At 50.0% G+C, this 16,786-nt stretch overlaps 1 protein-coding gene across 1 annotated transcript in view; it reads left to right on the plus strand.

Moving 5' to 3' along the window:
• The window catches only part of CCND2 (cyclin D2), a 28,477-nt gene that overhangs the window by 2,140 nt on the left and 9,551 nt on the right, over positions 1–16,786 (plus strand). Inside the window, exons 2-4 of the mRNA XM_032159341.3 lie at positions 108–323; positions 2,864–3,023; positions 12,878–13,026. Of these exons, the coding sequence (XP_032015232.1) occupies positions 108–323; positions 2,864–3,023; positions 12,878–13,026 (525 nt within the window). The remainder of the gene's footprint in view (positions 1–107; positions 324–2,863; positions 3,024–12,877; positions 13,027–16,786) is intronic.

Below are 16,786 nucleotides of genomic sequence, written 5' to 3' on the forward strand. Positions count from 1 at the left end.
ATTAATTTTTTTTGTTTCCATAGATGATGCTTTTTTATTCTTTTTCTCTTTTGCTGATGCTATGCTCTCCACCCCCGCCCCCCAACCCTTTCCCACTCCCATTATAGGTCTGTGAGGAACAGAAGTGCGAAGAAGAGGTCTTTCCTCTGGCCATGAATTACCTGGACCGTTTCTTGGCTGGGGTCCCGACTCCGAAGTCCCATCTGCAACTCCTGGGTGCTGTCTGCATGTTCCTGGCCTCCAAACTCAAAGAGACCAGCCCTCTGACTGCGGAGAAGCTGTGCATTTATACAGACAACTCCATCAAGCCTCAGGAGCTGCTGGTAATGACCGGCCCCTTCCTCCCTTCCTTTCTGCGATTCCCGCTTTGCCCTGGCCTACAGTATGCCTTCCACTCACCACTTCCAGAGCAAATTCTTGGGATCCAAAATGACCCCACCAATAGAATTTACCCACTTATGGGCGATAGCTCATTTAATAGGAAACCACTGTCTATTTTTTTGTGTGTTCCTACTATGTGCCCAGGCCCCGTGCCCAGCACTGAGGCTACATCTGTGAATAAGATCGTCATGGAGATGTGGGTTGGTGAGACTCATTTGCAATTGTGTATGCATGTGTGTAGGGGACGCGTGGGATATTTTAATTAACAGTGATAATATTTTAATTAAATTCCAAATTTCCAAAAATAGTCTGAGAATGTGTTCACATGGTAGGTATGTGGCTGTGGTGTCTCCTAAAAACTTGGAGTTCAAAGGTAATGCCCTCTATAGCTACAAAATCGCAGGACATCAACACATAATAGCTGTTCACTAAATATCAGTTCATTGACTTTTGAGCAAAGTCAAAATGTGGCCTTTCACTGAAGGAGTCCGAGGCCTGGGTTCCTACCTCCAGTGGGACTGTGACCTCTGTACAACCCCAGGGATCCTGTCTTATCTCTGGTTTTCTACCAGGGAACCTTTTTCCCACCTGATCTAACTCCTTTTCCCTGCAGCTTGACATATAAGACGACCATATTGCAGCTGTACTGGATGGAAGAGCGGCTCCAAGGCCCACCTTCCGTGGTTTGCACACCCCTCTTTGCACTGTTGAGAAAAGCACCCCCCTCCTTCCCGCCCCCTCCCCCTCCTTACTGGCAGGGCCCGCACAAAGTCCACAGGGCTGAGGCTGGCTTCTTGAACTGAGCTCTTTGTGAGGCGCCTTCCTTTCTGGGGCTCTGCTGCCATCTAGTGGAAGACATGCACAAGGTTGGGGGAGGAATTGCCGAGAATGTGGAGAGGGGCCTGAATGACTTCACCTTTGAACGGCTGCCAGGTTTTAGCTGCTTCTGGTTTGGTCCGAGAGGCCTAGAAAGGTGCTTTCTTCTGGGAGATCTGCTTCCTTTAATAATGGTGCAAGACCAGTGGTTCGTACTCGCATTACCCTGTGAAGAGGAAGGGCTGGCATTTCAAGCCATCTTTGAAGATGATGTTGGTTTAGTAGTTTATTGGGGCGCTTTACCCCAGGTGTCCACAGAAAGCCAAGGCAGATTTTAAAGCTTATGAAGAAAACATTGTTAGAATTGGGAACCAATTTGTTTTTCTCATGAGAGAGCAGGAAAAATCATCTTCATATGGTTCATTTGTTTCAAGAGGATGGTGAATTGAGATGCTCTTCAGGACACCCAGATCTTTCCAAGACTAGCCAAGCAATATATTGCTCCAAACAAACTTGGCTTTTTCCTATTCCCTTTACCCTAGAAGTTGGGATTTGGAAGAGTCCTATTTTACAAATGAGAAGGCTGAGGCCTGGGAGGGAAAGGGGATCATCCCCGGCCCCACAGCTGTGGGACTGGTGCTCTGGTTGCTGGTTTAGCAAATGAAAGAGATTGCAGGTTCTCCAGGTGAATGAGAGGCAGGGTGCATTGGCAAACAGGCCCTGCCTCTCATTCTTCTGATGACAGCTCAGTGGATAGGCATATTTGCTGGTAGCACATACGATATTTTTAATGTTTGATTTTGGACTGTTTCCCTTTGAGCACAGTTTCCCTTAAGTATCTCAGTGAAAGAGAGAAACAAGGTTCTTTTTCAGGTGGGTTGCTGGTGAGAGACCCAAAAGAGACAGGGTTGTGTGGTCGCCACACTTGCACTGAGGGATGCTGTGACACTGAGCAGGCACCTTCACCTTGCCCCAAATCACCTCCATCTGCAAAATGGGGTTGCTGATGACCATGTGGTCCTTTAGTCATGATGACAACGGCCTGTGAAACAATTAGGTGAAAGGGCTGAGTGTCACATCCCCAGAATTTCTGCCTGATATGTAAAAGGGGAGTTTGAGCAGCAGAGAGATAAAGGCACTTTTTGGCGCTAAGTAAAAGCAAGCTAATTGGTTGCCAAGGGGTTGGGCCAAGGAACCTTATTTTGAGCTTTATCTGTGTGCATCATTTTTCCATGAAGATTAGAAAGACTGTTAATTCGGTGATAGAGACATATACAATAAATTACCATGAAAGGGCCACAATGACCTTGGCCGTATCTCATTGTAGGTTCAGCTTTCTGGGTGGGCGGGAAGCAGTATTGCCTGCAAGTCAGGGTTGGGAGGGGGTAAGGGGAGCTGGAGTGGAAACGAAGTAGAAGAAAATAGAATCTTGGCAACAGCTACCTGGGCTCTCATTATTTTCAGTGGAGCCTGACATTTGAAGCATAAGAAGAGCTGTCAACAACTTCAAAGCTTCAGGGGCACATTGACAAATGGGCCCGCCTTACAATCTAGCAGCCACGTCCTAATGAGCGGCCTTAAAACTGGTCTGGAGCCCAACCCCCAGCCCCCTACACCAGGTCAGCCTGTGGATTTTAGATTCTCCTCTTCCTGCCTTCCCCTCCAGGAGTGGGAACTGGTGGTGCTGGGGAAGTTGAAGTGGAACCTGGCAGCTGTCACTCCTCATGACTTCATTGAGCACATCTTGCGCAAGCTGCCCCAGCAGCGGGAGAAGCTGTCTCTGATCCGCAAGCATGCCCAGACCTTCATTGCTCTGTGTGCCACCGGTAAGATGAGGCTTGAGCCAGGGAGGGAGATGGGAGAGCTGTTTTGGGAGATGTCCAGGGAGAGGCGAAATGCCGTACGAACTTTCATTTCAGTTGAGGAGTTTGGAGGAGGGGTGGTCTTGAGTAGTCTAAAGTCTGAAGCTGCATTCCTAGGTTGCTTTTTCTTTATCTGAGCTTTGTATATTCGCTTTCTCTGCTAAACTCATAAATGGTTTATGAGGACAGGTGTGGTTAAGGCGAAAAAATTAGTGCCTGTTAAAGTATTCTTTATGATGGCTAAAGTGCTCTTTGAAGATTACATATACTGCTCACTGGTTGTGTTTAAATCTTTAATCTTTTAAGGAAAAGGATGGCTTGGAGATAAGCCCAAGAGGAAATCTCGGGGGGGGGGGGGGGGGGGGGGAAATACAGGTTAAAGGAACAACATCAAGATAAATATGCTGCCTGCCTTGATTAGTGGTAAGGGAGGCCAAAGAAATTCTTTTTTTTTTGCTGTAGGGCATTTATGGCCTTCTAGCTGTTCGCTTCTCTAGCTGTTTACCCCCCTGGGCGTGGGAGTGAACCTGGTTGGCTTGACTTTCTGAGCGCGGGGTTCTGATGCCCTCAGTTCATGTGGAGGTGTTTCGATTTTGGCGGCAGCCTTTAACATTGCAATTCTGCCTACCACGTGGATCCCACAATTGATACATCGTTCCTACTGGCTTATTTGCCTTGTAGTTTTCTAATAAACTAAAGGCAGTGGTTTGCTGTTGTCTTTTATTAAACAGCCAGCCTTGGCCAGTATCTACTGTTTTTTTGGGTTTTTTTCTTGGTAGTGGCCATGGCAGAGACCCTGGGACCTTATTCATCCAAGGAAGAGATGTCAGGAGTTCATGTTTTGACAATCAGAAACCTTAGGTGAAAAGCTGATCACTTGGGAAGACCTTTTGGTGTGGTTCACCTCAAATTTGCCAAGAGCAGTTAAATTTCTAGGCGGACTCGGGTGGTAACTTTTCTCAGTACGTTGTTACATGGTTACTCATGAGTTCTACAGATGATTATATAATGTACGATGTAGTGCATATGCCCTGTGCTCACAGTCAAAAAGTCAGGCTTTGCTACATATCAGTGGGTGACCTTTAATTGCATATGCCCTGTGCTCACAGTCAAAAAGTCAGGATTTGCTACATATCAGTGGGTGACCTTTAATTGGCTGCTTAACCTCTCTGAACCCCAGCTTCTTCATCTCCAAAACAAGCCTATTGATACATCATCCTACAGCCTTTTCAGAGCAACTAGGAAAATTAAAACTCAGAAAGAGGTGATGCACGTGGAAGTGCTTTGTAAACCGGAAGTGTAGGTTGGACCTTCACTACTTGTGAAAATGCTACCATCTCCCATTTTAACCCTGATTTTAACTGTTGCGACTAAGGTGGATACGATGGCTTTCCTTTTCTGGCTGCCCTTATCTGTTTCTAGCAGAACCTGTGTGTTCTGCACTTGCAGGCTTGAGTGTGAAGTCCTCCCGGCCCCCTGCCTGTTCATCTAGGGCACAGGTTTCCCCTTGCTGGTTTTCTGTAGTCCTGTTCTTCTGGATGCAGGCCAGGCCTCATGGTGTGCACATGCGCCCCGTGTCCCTTGGTGGGAGAGTCCGTTATCCTTCCTGCAGCCCTGGGGGCGGTTCTTAGGACCCCCGTGGACCCCTGCTGCCTTTTGGATAGTGGTCACTCTGGCTTCCTTCCCTTGTGCTGTCTGGCCTGGGCCCGAGAGGTCAGTCCTCCAGTGACCTGTCATTCTGTCTCCCAGGCTCAGCTGTCTCCTTCCTCTCTCATCATGATTCACTGTGGGGGAGGGGTCAGCCAGTTCTTTCTCTCTGGCCCAAGGACAGCTGACCCCCGACCCTAAACTCCCCCATTGCCCAGCTGTTGATAGCCAGAACTCTGCTTAACACTGTCTCTTGACTAACAGATCTTTTGGGGTCTATGTGCCCCTTCCCCCTCTCTGATCTCTGATTGGGGTAGGGGTGCCGGGTGGAGTTACCCGGGTGTGGGCAGATCCCCAGATTCCGTCTAGACCCATTCTCGAAAACTGGGGATCCCATCCCCCACCCGTGGCCTTCTTGCCCAGATCTTTGGGCTGGCTGCCAACTCCGGGGCCAGAGTAGGGAGCCTGGGACTCAGGGACTGAGGACAGAGGCCCAAAGGGAGACAGAGGCAGTTATAAAGACTGTGTTTTGGGGGCCTTGAACTAGCTTTGGTCAGGGACTGGGAAAGGACACCCCCAAACCAGATGCAAATCGTGTGCTAAGCACTAAGCCTCAGGCGTGGACTGGGGAGAGCACAGGGAGGTCCTCGGCAGTTTCCTGGGTCTGGAAAGGAGGGGCCTGTATCGCAAGACGTTGCTTTCCCTCATCTGCACTTGGGTTTGTGCAACTGACTGAGTCACATAGAATCCTGGCTGCGTGGAGTTTTACAGCAGTTGGCCTCACAATACAAACACCAAAGGCCGCTTTTCTTGAAGGAAACCCCTTCCATGGAGAGGAGATTGTGCCTTGTGGGGCCAGGGTGTGAGGAATGGGCGAGGACCCGGGACTCTGGCCAGTAGCGGGCACAGAGTGGCTGAGGAACAGAGGTAGGAGATGCAGATTCCCCAGCCTGAGCTGCTGCCCTCACCTGCACCTCATATTGCACACTTCTCTCCTTTTCTCCCAGTCCTGGATGTTCTGTCCTGGAGCTGATGAAACACCTTCGGCCAGGGTCTTGGAGGTCCACAGTGGCTGGAGGATGGGGGTCCCGAGAGATGGCAGCCAACCCTCAGGCTGTGCAGCTCTTTCATGGGAAAAGCTGGTTGTGAAAGAGCTGGCAGTGGTTCTGCAGTGTGTGGGGAGCGTATGTGTGTGTGAAAGGGGAAGGGAGAGCAGGAGAACACAGGGGCTGCGGAAGTGTGGCGAAGTGGCGGTCTTGCTTTATGGGGCTCTGGGTTAAGATGGTGGCAAGGCAGAGAGGAGCCCTCCTTCCTTCCCTGCTCGGCCTGAAATGGCTTCTGGAAGAGCAAGGGCCGCAAGCTGCTGGTATCCCTCTGCAGCAGGTCCTGGTCAGTGCAGGTATGGGTGGGTTGGGTGGGGGATCTTCCTGACTACAGCTCCTAGCATTCCTGTTCCTGGAGTTTCCAAAACTGAGGAAGCAGAACTGAGCCATAGCTTCCCTGGTTGCAGCTCTGCTGATAGAGCACCCAGGTCTGCAAGCAAGGAAAGAAGGCCACTGGAGATGACCTGGGTTCGCACTCTGGCTGGCATTGGGAGATTCTTGAGATGTGATATCATGCTCGGTGGATGATTCCAGTTAGTCTAGCAGAGCCAATGGCATTGAGTTTACACCTGGCACTGGGTAGGGGGAGGTGCTCACCCTCCCTCTCCAGGCACCCACATCCCCTCTTTCTTCACTAGAAGCCCACCCTAAGATGCTGCACCTTGGTATTTGTGCCACACACGATAGCCACCCCCAGGCCTCCCCACGCCAAGGCCAGAGCCCCAGTGTTGACTAGAACCCATTGTGCTGTCCTAGCCCCTGCCCTGGCTTTACCTACAGGTGTTCCCTCAGATTCCATCCCCAAGTGAGAGGGAGACAGTGGTGGCCCAGAGAAGTCCGATGATTTGGCCCTTGATCTAGAGTGGGAGATTCACCTTGATGGGTGCTGGGAAGGAAGAATGGAAACCATCTTTCCATCTGCAAGCCTCTGAGCTGCCCCTGAAGCTGTGAGAGGTCATGGGACTGAGGGGAAGTCGTTAGCATGCCCTGTGGGGACAAGCAGCCAGGCAGTGTGGTGCTTGCTATTGCTCTTCCCTCTGGCTGTAAGATGAATGGGTAGCAGTCTGCTCATCGCCCTCCAACCAGCTCCTCCCAGCAGGCCTTGCAGTTGCATGGGCATTCCCTTGTCATGGCAGCCCTGCCCCACAAGGACAGGGTATGCTGGTCCTCTTCTGGGGGTGGCAGATGAGGTGCGTGCCCAGTGACGTCCCTGGCCTGTGAACACTCTGGTTCTGGCCCTTTGAACTTCACCTGACTGCAGGTTGGAGAAGAGAGATTGGGAAAGCCTGACCTGGCCTTCCCTTTCTTTTTCAGCCTCAGAGGGCGTATCTCTATCCCCTTATTGGTGAACAGGAGCAAAGCCATCACCCCTGCACCCCAAGACCTCAGCCACCATAGCCAAAATGATGGGTGCTAAACGTACTGAGCAGGGCCTTGTATTCCATGGTTTTAAACTTACTTAGCTCTGAACTCTTTATTCAGTAAAATCCTACCAAGAAGTACAGATACCAAGTTGATGAAATGGAGCACTTATCAGGGCCTGTGCCCAGATGAGGGAGCCCAGTGGGACCCCCAGGGCATCCTTGGGAGGATAAGCCTTTTGTGCTTGCTGGTGCCGGGGCTGGGGCTGGGACCCAAGTCCTTTCAGTCCTGAGCCAGAGCGCCACCTTTGGGGCTCTTCCCCCACTTGTGACATGAAAGGCTGCCCTGTCCTCCTGAGTGGTATATGGGAGGTGACCTCGAGGAGCTGGTCAGCTTCCAGTAAGTTATGAAGAGCTCTGGATCCAGAGTCTCAAAGTCTCATCTGGACCCCAGGCCCAACACTCACAGTGAGCCAGATCACTTCATCTCCCAAGACTTCATTGATTCACCTGTAAAAGGAGATGGTTTGAAACAGATGAACTTCAACCTCCTTTTTATTAATACCTCACCATCACCACCGCGGTCATGAACGAGCATGCAGCCCACACCAGAGCTGCCCCTGGCACCTGTGGGTCCAGCTGGCATTCCCCTAAGGTGCGTCCTTTGCCTCTACCATTTTGCCAGGAGGGAGGCGGGAATGTCGGGTGTTCCTGGTTATGTGGGCATCGTTCCTTGGCTCGGGTGAACTGCATCTCAATGAATTGTGGAATGTGCTGGGTTAGAGTTGCCAACTTCTCTCTTCCATTCGCTGAGTGTTCATGGGGTTCTTTTCATTCCCCTGTGGGGCTGCACTTTCTCCCAGTTCTGCAAAGCAGCAGGAGACTTGGGGACTCAATGATGTCATTTCTGGGACACATACACTACTGGATAGTGACAGATTCTCCAGGAAGCACAGAGCCCTCATTCTTCCTGGCCGGCTTGGCCTGCTCCCTGCATCTGCCTGCAATCCAGGGATGCTGGGCGCCTTTCTCCTCATCCCTCCAGACACGGGAGAGCATCTCCAGTCAGAACTCCTCGCCACAGTCCTGCAGGAAGTCCCAGGAGTGAGAGCAGAGGAGGGGCAGGTTGGGGAGGATGCTGGCTGACATTCATTGCTTATCTTGAACCAGGCACTGTGCTTTTACAAGGATTATTTTAAGTGAATCCTCAGAACAGCACTAGGACGTGGGTATTGCTGTTCTCATTATTTGCAGATCAGAAAATGAAGACTCAGAGAGGTCAGGTAATTTGCTCATCTTCACACACTTGGTAGGTGGTGGGATGGAGATTCAACCTCAGTCTGATTCCAGAGTGAATACTCTGAACCAGTGAGCTGTGTTCTCCAGAGGTCTGCTTTGGTTGGAGGGGAGCTGGAGCCCCAGGCCCTGGGACAGCCTCTGTTCCCCATGGCAAGGCGTGTGGCTGCTCCTGCCCCTTCAGATCCCCAGATGCAGCAACCTGGAGAAAGGCCTTCCTGGGTCTGGTGGGGGCTGGGGCAGGAGTGGAGGCTGCTGCCCAAGCTCCATGCACTCCACCTTCCAGCTTGGAGCTTTTTGGGTCTACTCTCCAAATCTGGGAAGGGAGACTCCCCCCCTTTTTTTTTCTTTTCTTTTCTTTTCTTTTTTTTTGAGACAGAGTCTTACTCTGTCACCCAGGCTGGAGTGCGTGGCACAATCTCTGCTCACTGCAACCTCCAAGTGATTCTCCTGCCTCAGCCTCCAGAGTAGCTGGGATTACAGGCGCGTGCCACCATGCCTGGCTAATTTTTATATTTTTAGTAGAGACAGGGTTTCACCATGTTGGCCAGACTGGTCTCGAACTTCCGACCTCAGGTCATCTGCCTGCCTCGGCCTCCCAGAGTGCAGTGCTGGGATTACGGATGTGAGCCACTGCACACCCAGCCTTCAAGAGCCTGCTTTCTTTGAGAAGTTTCTTTCGAAGTTATCCATATAGTAGTACAGACCTAGCCATTATAGCACACCATCCTCTGCTATCTGATGCACTGATGCCCAGCCTTAAGAAGTCTCGATGTTGTACGTTTTTGGGGGAGTCCTCCATGCTGCCTGGAACAGGGAGGAGCACATTGTAATGAGTCGATCAGAATGGATCGCTGATCAGTTCATTGCCTCTTTCTGTGCTGCAGGAGGAGGGATCTCAGGAAGTCACCAGCATCTCACCTCTCTAGGTGGACAGTTAAGGATGGAGAGGGTACACCCTCACCCCTGAGCGTGCCTTCTGCACCAGCATATAGCTTGTTGGCATTTTTGATCAAGAGACTTTGCTGAGAAATTTGTACCTGGTTTTTATTTGTTAAAATAATATTACGTGCAAATTTTACAAACTCATCTGTGTTTCTCCCACCTAACAGAACAGCTTTTATTTTCCGTGCATCCTTCCAGTTCATCCATAGGCATGTACGTATGTATTTGCCCATGGTTGTAATCTTCATCATTGCATGCATGCATGCAATTTGGTTTTCTGCTTCCTTCTCCTGAGAGGATATTGTGACCATTTCTCCATCCTGTCATAGCGACAAAGCTGATGGTTTCCAGGAATGGCTGCATTGGGTAGGTGGAGCTTTCTGCAGCTGAGGGTGGGGGTTGGCTAATTACAGCTAGGAAGCTAGTGCACAGATGAAATGATGTTTCATTTTTCTGTTTTTCTCTCTGCTCAGTATCCCCTGCCAGTAGAGAGGGGGATGTCCTTGAGCGTGGCCCTGGGGCAGCCCTGGTGCCACGGGGAAGTAGCGCCGCTCTGTGGAGAGGGCTGCTTTGTGAACTTGCCGGCTGGTAGGCGCCGTGACCCGTTCTATTGTCTCCTCATTGTTCTCCTTGGGAGTCATTCCCATTCCAGATCCTCAAATAAGAGCAAAGTAGAGCTGTAAGGCACCCGGGAGGTTATCCTGCCTATCTTTAAACTCTTGACCTAACCCATGAAGGAAGAAACACATTTTATAGCGCAACTCAGGATACGTGTACGAGTATATCAAACTGATACAAAATTTCTCCGAACAATATTTACCCTTAACTACATGCGGTGAGCCTGATACTTTCCATCCTACTCTGTTTGGTTAAAGGAGAACAACAACAAAAAAAGCTGGTCACGACCCACAAATGCATTTCATGACCCATTAATGAGTTGCAGCTAGACGTTAGAAAAACACTTATTTAGACAAATGGGAAAACAAGCCCTTGGAAAGAGGAAGTGACTTGCCTGCAGACCCACGTCTGGACCTAGCTGGAGGGCTGATGTTGCCTCAGTATTTGACTAACCTGGAGGAGAGGTGGGGCGTGCTCAGGGATCCAGAGGAAGATGCTCGTCTCCTGCGTAGCAGGCAACAGAGGGCAGCACGGCTGCTGTCCTGGTCTCCAGCGGCTCTTTCCTCTGGCTGTGGGAACACACTACTCCTTTGGTGCCACTCCGAGCTGCTGAGAGGCAGCCAAGTTCATGCACATAGTGCTCCCCAATTCTGTGGGACGGGACACTGTCCCCAAGAGGACTCCCCTGGAAATCTTCTTAGTAAAACAAAAGGGAGGTAGAGTCTCCCTGTGCAACTGGTGCACCTGTTCCCCCTATGCCTGCTGGCTTCCAGAAGTTCGTTCGTATGCCAATAATAAGAGTTGGTTTTGCTAGCAGTGGGACAGCAGAGACGGGCATGTGTGAGGTGTGCTTCCCGGTCTGAGGCCTATGGCAGAGGGAGGGGAGGGCCGGGGACACTTGCCTGCCCCTTCCCTGGCAGATGCTCCTGCCCGGGCCTTTGTGGGCCCAGGGCCATGGGCCGGCTGCCCCGCTTGTGTTATGAATGTCACAGGGGGGAGCTAACGAGGTTATTGGGCAGAGAAACACTCTCCTGTGACCCATGTGGAAGAGACCTACAGCAGAGCAAGAGGCAGGGAGGCTGGCTTTGTCACACTGTTCGTGGCGACAGAGAAGGCATAGGAGGGGCAGGTGGACAGCAGGCGTGGGCGCAGCACCATTATATACGTCCCTCAAGAGGTGGAGATGGTGAGAGAGCAGTGGAAAGAAAGCCAAGGAGACAGGCAGATGGCCAGGTTTGCTCTGCGTTCACGATGGGAGGGGAGGGCTGTGCTTGGCTTAGGGATCCACGGTGTCTAACAATGCTGCTAACTTGATGCTGGGGCAATGGGCTCACCATTAAAAGAGCTGCTGTAGAAAATGTGTTTGTAATAGAGCGTGTACAGGAAGAAGGGGAAATAGGAGAGGGGCTGGTTTTTGTAGGTTTAACCTGATTGTTTTTGCTGTAAGTTGAAGGGTGACCCATGGTTCCCTGTACGCTGTGTCTCCTGCCTCCACGTGCCCCTTCCATGTCTACACGCAGTAAGCTCACTAGAGCAATGCTAAAACTAGAAACAGTACGCTTTGGAAGACTTGCTGCACTCCAGGACCGTCCCTAGGGTGATGGCTGCAACTATAACTACCCTTATGTCAACACGAGCAGGTGCAACTTAAACTCTCAAAAGTCTCAGGGTTCTCACCCCTACCATTAGGGTGACGCACGTGTGCACCTTCTGTGGCTGATGGGTAAATTAAACAGGACGTCACGTGTAGCGTACTGCATATGGTGGTCATTGGTAGCTGTCAGCAGCAGTAACAGGAGAAGTTGGCTGTCTTTATTTCCCCTCGATGGACCAAGCAGCTGCTGGATCACGGCCACCCGGCCCCTCTGAAGGAGTGCTCGGAGGAACACAAGGGGGCTGGTCTTTCAAGAGGAGCCGTCTAGCATGGCAGTGGATGGGGTTCAAGCCCCTCTGATTTATTATCCTCATTCTGCACTTCTCTGTAGCAAGTCACATTTTTTTCTCTTAGCAATAAAATGGGGCCTTCAGGCTCATGAGTCATAACGTCGAAACCAAGTCACCCATCTGATTCGGATGCAATGATTAATCTTTGGTGCTTAGTTAGAGCCCTATGTTAGGGTTAGAATCCTCCGCCCTAATGTTCTGAGGGTTCTTGCTGTTGGGCCAGAGGTTGGGAACTGGATGGAACTCAGCCCCCACTCGTGCACTCCCTGCATGGCTGCTTCTCTCATTTCCTTTTTTAAATCAAATCTTTTTTTTTTTTTTTTTTGGGTGGGGGTCATATTAATCCTTGATGCCTGTCAAAAACGATAACAAGATCCCATCTGAATTAGCATTCTGCAGAGATTTTGCCCGTTTCTCCCACCTCCTTGTACTTTCCCTCCTTCTCACATCTGGAGCGCCTGGTCTGTCCTGCTTGCATGGCCTGTGGGGTGCACTGGTCTCAGGCATTCTCTGCTCTGTTCCCACCATCACCTCTAGAGGAGACCATGACTCGCTCACCTTGCTCCCCCCACCAGGGTCAAGAATGTTACCTAGGACATGCTTAATATGACTGGGATTTGGGGATTGGGGACCTTGAATCCTCTGTGCATTCATTGTTTGCACTTAGATAAACTATCTTCCTTCCCTGCCTCAGTCTCCTTCGTTTAAATCTGGAACAGCCATGGTGATGGCAAATCAACACAGGCTCCTTGTGAAAGAACTCGAGGGAGGACATGCGTGTAGGGCATGGGGTCACTCATGCCGCTGACCTGGTGCCGTCCTGTTTCTGAGTCTCTGCAGTCTCGGGAGCTCTGGGATCCAAATGTGTTCTGTGCCCTGACCTTCTGCCTCTCATTCCTTGCAGACTTTAAGTTTGCCATGTACCCACCATCAATGATCGCAACTGGAAGCGTGGGAGCAGCCATCTGTGGGCTCCAGCAGGATGAGGAAGTGAGCTCGCTCACTTGTGATGCCCTGACTGAGCTGCTGGCTAAGATCACCAACACAGACGTGGTAGGTGGCCACCACCTTCTTGGCTAAGTCCAGATGTCTCTTCTCAGCTCAGGGAAGGAGACGACGGGTTTGATTATGTTGTGTCAGAGGTATTTTTCTGGTTTGTTTTCTAAGATCGACATCCAAGGGGGTGCAAAGTTCAGCAGGTGACACCCCCTGTTAAGGTTCTGAAAAGCTGTGCACGGTAAAATACAGAAGAAAACTCAGCAAGCAGATGAAGGGGGTGGGGGCGGGAGGGCTGTTTACCGATGTTCCTTTATGGCGTGGGCTTCTCAGTGGGTCTGAATTGTTGCTTCATTGCCATATTTGTACACGCTGCCGGGCTGCCTCTGCCCGGCAGTGAAGAGCTGCCGTGTCTGCTTTCACACGCTGAGGCTGTAAGGCGCACAGAGGAGAAAGGAGAGCCAGGACTCAGCTGCAGGGGAAAGAGCAGACACACAAGAGGTGCCTCACTGTGAGAACAGTGTCCGTCCCTGGCGAACCTCTCGACCCCTCCCCGCTCTCTCTTCCCTTTTGTTCAATGCAGTAATGGATTACAAAGTGCTTTCAAAAGACAAAGTGCCATACAAACTCAAGAAACTATTATTAGCTACGGAGCTTCCCCATTCTGTGTGCCCTGTGGACGGCCCAGAGGCTGTTAACTTCCTGTTGCCAGAATTTGGAGCTCCTGAGAAGACAGGTTTTGAGAGAGACCAGGGTCAAGTGAGACTCTGAATTCAATCGGTAGGAAGCTGCAGTCCTAGCCCATCCGAGCCAGGATGGTGCTAAGAGGTCAGAGAGGCAGTTCCTTCATTTTCCACGGGCAGGACAGGGGCTGAAGTAACCAGCCAGGAGGGGGTGGGCAGTGGCTGAGCTGGGACTACAACCCTCAAGCTCCAACTGCCCCCTGGAAACTTTCCACTCCACCCTTGCTGCCGCTCCTGGGATCTTTTGGTTTGAAAAAAAAAAAAACCCTTGGGTTTAAAGTCAACCCGAGAGAGGGGTGTTGGCCCTGAGCCCTCATGCGTCACCATGGAGAGGCTGAAGAATGCTGGGCACTTCACGATGACACCCTCTGGATGGTCCAGGGGGATTCAGATGCCCTCTGTGGGCTTTTATTGAGTTAAGAGATCATGTGATTTACAGGCCTATGGCTGAGGCCTGCACAAGGGATACTGAACAGATTAAACTTCAGAGAGCCCACGGCTGCAGCTGGCTGGCCTCCTCTCCTGCCCACCTGGATTTTTCCTGGCATTTGTTCCCCGCTCAGAGAAATGGTGCGGGGAGATGCTGACAGAGCAAATCCGGGGTCCTTCTCTGAGATAGTTCTTAGATATGGTTTTAAAATGCGGGCTCCAAACATACGCTTTTTAAACGAGGACTCCAGAACACAGACTGAAAAGCTCCCTCCAGTGCAGCATGAAGAATGCTTCTCTAATCCTCCAGAGAAAAATCGTGGACAGGACTTAACATTTATAGAAATGGTACGCTTTCCTCCTTTTCTGAATGTCTCCAATTAAGGCTGCCTTACAAATAGGACTCTCAACCAGTTTAAGACAAGCCCTTCCTCAGTGCCTGGAGACAAAAATGTCAGTGACAGGAGTTTGAGCGGCCACCCCCCCTCCTCCTGCCCCCAGGCATTGTAACGTTTTCCCCCGATGTAGATAGACCTGCTCTGATGGGCTGACCACCCTACCGGCTCCAGCCTTTTCCCACTTCCCTTTGTCCCCTCTTACTGATCTCACATGGACAGTGGTGTCAATTTCACTCCTGGGAGTTGCTGCAAAGTCTCTTGGCTTTTCAAGACTGCAGGCAAGTCAGTCTGTTATCTCATCTGGAGAAACTGCCTTTTTCTGATACTAGGTAGCCAGTCCATTTAAGTCAGCTGGCCAACTCTGTTAAATGTACATGAAATGAATACGACGCTGGTTTAGGGGTGTCCTCCTATAAATCCTAACTGTTGGTCGAGTTGGTATCTCATTTCTATAATGGGCACACACCGTGTTTCTTAACTGGGGCTGCCTGTGTGTGCCTCATTCACACCAGTGGGCCTGGGTTGAACATTTTCACATTAAAAAACCAAGAGTGAACATAGTGAAATGTAAAATTCATAATACTTTTTCAAATAAAAATCGGAGACCTCAGGAAGTTCCAGGCTTACCTCTGGCACCCCAGAGGCTGGTTCACTCTCCCTGAAAATGTTTTTAGTGGAAAGGTTCAAGCAGCTCTGGGCTAGGCTGTGTGTGTGTGTGTGTGTGTGTATGCACCTTCCCAAGTGCTAAATCTCCTCCCATCCATCAGCCTGTGTTCTCTGAAAAGCTGACGCTCAGAGGGAAGAAAAATAAAAGGACTAGAATTTAGAACACATTAGCGTTTGGAGGGAGGTGAGTTGTCTGTCCTTCCTGACCTCTGTTTACCATTTCATGAGTCAAGAAGTGGTGGTGTATTTCCTTCATTCATTTCTGGAAGTGTTTACTGAGGGCCCAGTTGTTGCTAGAAGTTGGGGTGGATGGGTGGCATGTGGGAAATAGAGGATGAGATTCCTGCCTTGAAGGAACTTAGCAGTTGTACAATGAATCAAGAGTAAAGCATGCAAAACCCTAGCAAATTAAGAACATAAACGAAGGTGTGCTAAGTAATGTGTTATGAACACTAAATGCAGTAGGAAATCAACCCAAAAGAAGACGCTCATGAGGCCTAATACAGAGTGCCCGCCTCCCAGCAGAGAAAAGTTGGTGATGGAAACTGTTCTTAGAGTAGAGAAACAAAATGTGTGGGCACGCAATGGAATATCATTCAAACCTTAAGAAATGAAATTCCGATCCATGTTATAACATGGGCGAACCTTGAAAATACTATGTTAAGTGAAATGAATCAGACACAAAAAGACAAATACTGTATGATTCCACTTATACCAGATACCTGGAATAGTCAAATTCATAGATTCAGAAAGTAGAATAGAGGTTCCCAGGAGTCTGGGGAGGAGAGGATGGGGAGGTAGTGTTTAATGGGTGTGGAGTTTCAGTTTGGGATGATGAAAACAATTCTGTAGATGGAGAGTTGTGATGGCCGCACAGCAGTGTCAATGTACGTAATGCCACTGTACATTTAGAAGTGGCTGAAAAGGGAAATTTGACATGATGTGTATTTATGATAGTAAAATGTATGTGTGTATATGTATATACACACACACATACATAAATGGATATATATATATATATATATATGTATGTACGTATGTCTGAAACATCCTTGGGCCACGCTATGAAATGCCCATAGGTTGATGCTGAACTCTTCCCTGGAAAAGTGAAATACACAGGACCACATTTTGCCCCCTGGCCCTAGTGCATTGACAAACAGGAATCAGGAAGAGCTGACAGTTTCCCAGAGCCCCTGAAGTTATACGTCAGCTCCTACACACCTTGCTGTTTCTGATTTCTTCAAGCTTGCAGTGCTCTCTGTCACTTTGGGGGTTAGGTCTTGGGTTGTCGGGGATCGAGCTGTTGAAAGAGAGTCCCCCTGATTCTTGTGAGATGGCCAGGCGAGTCTCTGTGGTTCGTTGGCCAGGAGCAGATAGCTTTGATGTGAGGGACGCATGCGGCTCTGAGAAAGTCGGCCTTTGTTGCTCCGTCTGGTTGCCAAAATAAACCAGAACGCTTCATTCCAAAGAGAAAGCTGAGTGAGGGGCCTGACAGTTTTATAGGGAATAAAAGTCTCAGAGAGTGGTATATTTTAAATGCTTTTTCCTTCCAATCGTAAGAGTTGCTAAAAACAGCCAGAG

This window comes from Hylobates moloch, unplaced genomic scaffold (genome assembly GCF_009828535.3).
Source record: "Hylobates moloch isolate HMO894 unplaced genomic scaffold, HMol_V3 SCAFFOLD_8, whole genome shotgun sequence".
NCBI lineage: Eukaryota > Metazoa > Chordata > Mammalia > Primates > Hylobatidae > Hylobates > Hylobates moloch.